Source organism: Bidens hawaiensis, unplaced genomic scaffold (assembly GCF_021521415.1).
Source record: "Bidens hawaiensis isolate Kalapana, Puna unplaced genomic scaffold, B.hawaiensis_p1.1 tig00022149_1, whole genome shotgun sequence".
In the NCBI taxonomy this organism is placed as follows: domain Eukaryota; kingdom Viridiplantae; phylum Streptophyta; class Magnoliopsida; order Asterales; family Asteraceae; genus Bidens; species Bidens hawaiensis.
In genome coordinates, this window is record NW_027493430.1 from 280,651 (window position 1) to 286,337 (window position 5,687).

Consider the following 5,687-nt stretch of genomic DNA (forward strand, 5'->3'; position numbering starts at 1 on the left):
ATATAAAAGTATATAACTATATATCATATATGCACATGTGTCGCGTGTGTGTGTTTTTTAACCGAGGGTAATTTATTTTTATTCTGGTATATGATACACCTCTAAGATGCATGATATGCATGTGACACACATACATTGAGTTTTTTTGAGAAGGCTTGACGTTCGATGACGATACATGAAATTAGAGTAAATATATGAATCATATGATACATATCCGCGTAACATAAGTAGCTCGTATCATGGAAATAAGAGAGATTCTTTTTATGAGAAAACATAAGACGTATAAAAACACAAACACAGATATTTTATGGCATTCACAATAGTTAAACTTTTATACGATTTGTGATTAACAGCAATCACGGGTTATGTAAAGTATGTAGTGGGGGAAACGACACATCCTAACTATATGATTTCTACATATGGTCCCCGAACTCAATAAAAACTCAAATTCAATTCCTGTTGCCCTTTAACCCATCAAAAATATTAAAGTATTTAACTGTATGCAATAAATATGTTTATAAGCTTATAATTAATTCAACATTAATATCTTAGAAAGATAAAATCACCAAAATAGAGCGGTATGCCCGCTAAGGGGTACCCGTCTTGACAACCCACATAACAGGCGCGTGTATACCGGATTCGGTTATGGTTCCCGCTATATAATTTTTCTAGAAAATTCCTAAAATGACCCATTCATATAACGTGTTTCCAAATTTATCCACACTAATTCAAGTTTCCAACTTTGTCTCTTTGGTATCTCATTGTCGACGACATGATAGCGAACACCGACGATGCGTTACTGAAACAAATAGGTTAACGACACGTGGCCGGAATCTATGTTGACGATGCGTTATGTTGCTAACGTAGGGTAGCGGCGATGCATTATGTTGCTAACGTAGAGTAGTAGCGATGCGTTATCACTAGCGCATCGTGGAACCCTTGTGTTGTCATAACAAGGTAGCAGCAACTTAACGCATCGCCACTACCCTACGTTAGCAACATAACGCATCGTCAACCCTATGTTATACGTAACGTAGGGTAGCGGCGATGCGTTAAGTTGCTAACGTAACGTAGGGTAGCTGCGATGCGTTATGTTGCTAACGGAGGGTAGCACGATGTGTTATCCACTAACGCATCGTCGACGACCTATTATGGCCACGTGTCGTTATCCTATTTGTTTCAGTAACACATCGTCGGTGTTCGCTATCATGTCATCTGCGACGAGATAACAAAGAAACAAAGTTGAAAACTTGAATTAGTGAGGATAATTTTGAAAACACATTCTTTAAATAGGCTATTATGGGAATTTTCCCTAATTTTTTTAAAGTTTTTGTTGTTAATTTTCCATATTTATTTTTTCTTAATTGCCCTTTAAATAGTCTATTATGGGAATTTTCCCTAATTTTTTTAAAGTTTTTGTTGTTAATTTTCCATATTTATTTTTTCTTAATTGCCCTTTAAATAGGCTATTATGGGAATTTTCCCTAATTTTTTTAACGTTTTTGTTGTTAATTTTCCATGTTTATTTTTTCTTAATTGCCCTTTAAACAGGCTATTATAAGAATTTTCTCTAATTTTTTAAAGTTTTTGTTGTTAATTTTCCATATTTATTTTTTCTTAATTGCCCTTTAAATAGGCTATTATGGGAATTTTCCCTAATTTTTTTAAAGTTTTTGTTGTTAATTTTCCATATTTATTTTTTCTTAATTACCCTTTAAATAGGCTATTATAGGAATTTTCTCTAATGTTTTTAAAGTTTTTGTTGTTAATTTTCCATATTTATTTTTTCTTAATTGCCCTTTATTATTTAATTCTTTTCAAAGTTGTTATTGTCAGACAAAGTGTCCTTCGTACGATGACTCCGTTCGTGTTACAGCTCTGATGCACGTGCTCTTGTCGAAAACGGGACCCACCTCACGTAGGAAGCTTGTGATGTGTCTGTGGTGGTCCCCACGACAACCGCACTCAGTTTTAACCCATTCCTTTGTCCACACGTGATGCTGTTCAGTTCAACCATAACATGTCCACGTCAGCACCTTCCTCAGTAAGCGCCTTCAAAACGGATGCCCTTTATTGTCTTTGCACTAAAAAGTCCTTATAGAATCACCAAGTTCACAATTTTGGCACAAAAGGATAATCTGTATGTAAAGGAATATGTTATGTGGAGTTATAGACATGAGTATGAACCAGATGACAATGAAAATGTGATATAGCTGCTAACATGACTGTTCATCGTAGCCGGTTTGTTATATCATCTCAATATTACTTTGAACTTTTATTAAAAAGATATGTTAACCTATCATTGGTTATTTAATTAATTTTTTGATTGCATGATTAACGTTGTACAATTAATAGATGTTTTTCTAATAATGCTTAAATTAGGTATAAATGTGTTGGTAAACATAGCATGACGTACTTGTGCATGATCCTTACAGTCTACATGGCTTGTATTTTTTTTGTTTGTTTGTAATGGTTAGATTGGTTTATATAATACAGCAATTAAGTTTTTTTTTCTTGTTATATAAAAATCTTTAATTCAATGCTCTTAAATGGCGTGGAAGGTCTATATATAAAGCAATTAGGGGTTGTTTCATTGATTTTTGTTTATACTTGTCCACATAAAATTAGGTTTTGTGACTAACTGATTTGAATATAAATCATCACTTGTGAAAGACCCTATAGACCAAAATGTTTACCGTTCAAGTAATCCAACTATATAAACTAAAAACAAAACGCTTGATCAACTTAAAAATGAGACATGCATTTTTTTATATATATGTTTAGAAATATTTTAAACAATCTACCGTCAGTATTTAACAAACTGTCTCTGTAAATAGAAAAGCACTTTAAAATATCTAACCACAACTGAATGTGAACATAAATCTAACCGCTGAGTACTTATAAAAGAGTGGCTTTTAACCTAGACAAATGATATATTCTTACATTTACATACTTTCAAAACCAATCTCATTAAACCATAGAAGCCTCACCAAATTCACTATCAACCACTTCTAATGTAATTTGTCAAAACACGAGGCCAACTTTAAAAGGAAGACATAAACATGGGTTACAAATGTAAGTTACAAAAGTTCGTTATTGACAACTTAATATAGACGGAGGGAGACCAATCTCATTTCGACCAATTGGATCCAAAACAAACCCCACCCCTCGTGAATCCACAATAATAAAAAAAAAGTACCACACGCAAAAGTAAACAGCAAACTCGCCGGAGCAATTATATAATATTATAATGACTGGCGGTACTTCATCCGGACGGCTTCCGTCGTGGAAGGAGAGAGAGAACAACAATCGACGGGAGCGGCGGCGACGAGCCATCGCCGCCAAGATCTACATCGGACTCCGGTCTCAGGGCAATTATAGATTACCTAAACACTGTGATAATAACGAGGTTTTGAAAGCACTATGTGCTGAAGCTGGTTGGGTTGTTGAAGAAGATGGTACCACTTATCCTAAGGTTTTTTTTTTTTTTTTTAATTTTAATTTCATTATATTATGTTTCCAAATTGGGGTTTCTGCTAGATCTGTTACTATACTTCAAATTAGGATAAGAAATGTTCAATTGAAGTATCTAATCTAGCGCCAGGGGTGTGCAACAAACCGAAAAAACCGAACCTAAACAAAAATTCACGGTTTGGTTTTATGTTTTTGTAAAAACGGAACTAACGGTTCGGTTTTGATTTTGCATTTTAGAAAAACCGAACCGGGCCGAATTTCTGGATTCAATTTTTTTTAGTTTTTATTGTAAGTAATTTATAAGATTTTAATAAATATGTAACTCAAATACTTTTGGTCAAATATATAATAGTCTATTATACCTAAATTCATAATTTTTGGCCTAAAATTTTCAAGTTGAAGTGGCAAAAACCGAACCGAAAACCGAAAAACAGAAACCAAAAAAACCGAAATCGAAACCTAATTGTTTCAAAACTCCAAAAACCAAAGTTTTGGTTTTTGGTTTTTGGTTTGATTTTAGCCCAAAACGCACCGAGCCGCACCACGCACACCCCTAATTTAATCTTATTAATGAAACGCCTAATTAAATTATTATATTATGTTTTCTTACAGGGATGTAAGCCACCTCCAAATGAAATACCAGTAATATCAGCCAACAGAAGTACTTGTTCTTCAATCCAGCCCAGCCCAATGTCATCGGCTTTCCCGAGCCCGGCCCCGTCGTACCACGCTAGCCCGACATCGTCCTCATTCCCGAGCCCGACCCGTTGCGAAAACCCAAACCCGCCCACCCATTCATCGTACATTCTTCCTTACCTGTGTAACTTGTCTTCGTTACCGCCTTTGCGAATTTCGAATAGTGCCCCTGTAACCCCGCCTATATCGTCCCCGACTGCTCGCGGAACCAAGCGAAAGCCCAACTGGGAAATGCTATCAACGAGTGCGTTGCAGTCTTTTCGCCACCCGGTTTTTGCAGCCTCTGCCCCGTCGAGCCCGACTCGTCGTCACCGTATCCCGCCTGCGACGATTCCCGAATGTGACGAGTCGGATGCTTCGACAGTGGACTCGGGGCGGTGGGTCAGTTTCCAGACCATGGCTGCATCAGCTGCACCGGCTTCACCGACGTTTAACCTTGTGAAACCCGCCAGCCAGCAACCGTTTTTCCAAAACGGGCTGGTGGTGCAAAACGGGCCGGGTTCTGAATTTGAGTTTGAAAGCAGTACGTTGAAAGCGTGGGAAGGCGAGAGGATACATGAAATTTGTGCAGATGATTTGGAGCTCACACTCAGGAGTGGGAAAGCTGCTAGCTGACCCGAGTTTCCATTCTCGACTGAGGCGTTTATTGATTTATGATCAAGATCAAGATCAAGAGAACATTTGACATTGTTGAGAGATTGAAGAATTGATTGGGTGGGTGATTGTATTGATGGTTATTATTAGAAATCAGAAGCAAATCTTTGTTGGTTGTAGAATACTCATCGGAAGTTAAGTAAGATTGTCTAGTATTTATGTTTTGTAACATACGATGATGACTAGTTTAAAGACTCGTGTGCTACACTTGCTGTGTTTTGTTTTTGTTATACTGTGACGTAAATGTATATAGGTCATGATAGTTACATAAGTTTCATAAATCAGGAACACTCGATTATAAATAGAAACAACAGACAAGAAAATTTATAACTTAAAAAAGTCACATCTTTGTTGAATGTGATTGCCTTCTAAAAATCAATTAATTTGTTGATAACTCTCCCGAATCACCGTTTGTTTGCGTATCGTCAACAAAGTACGTGTTTAATGGATACCATAGATCATATAACTTGTTATGGTGTACCGTTATCTATTTTGTCTGACCAAGATCGCCGTTTCACATCTCGATTTTGGCTGAGTTTTCAGCAGCCAATGGGAACTTGATTATATCTCAATACCGCTTACCATCCTCAATGATGAACAACGCCAGTGGACTATTCAAACTCTTGAAGATATAGGGATGTGCGTGATAACTTAGGTGGCAATGAGATTGTTCATTTAGACCACAAAGTGTTTAGATCACCGTTAATAAACGGCCAATATGTTTCACAAATAAATGAATAATTTAAACTTACTTCAAGCGTATGCTTAATATGTTGACTGTATTTAACACCTTTTCGTTGCCGTATTCTTTTTTAAGCGTTTCTCATGTGGCCATAAGGATGGATAGTTGGACATGGGTTTCA

At 36.4% G+C, this 5,687-nt stretch overlaps 1 protein-coding gene across 1 annotated transcript; it reads left to right on the top strand.

The window, feature by feature from the left end:
• The first annotated feature begins 3,137 nt into the window (after nt 1-3,137).
• Nucleotides 3,138-4,904, top strand: LOC143564715 (protein BZR1 homolog 1-like). Its single transcript, XM_077051907.1, has 2 exons — nt 3,138-3,475; nt 4,087-4,904. Exons 1-2 carry the CDS (start codon nt 3,251-3,253, stop codon nt 4,783-4,785), a joined length of 924 nt encoding a protein of 307 aa, XP_076908022.1. The 5' UTR covers nt 3,138-3,250; the 3' UTR covers nt 4,786-4,904.
• The last annotated feature ends 783 nt before the right edge of the window (nt 4,905-5,687 follow it).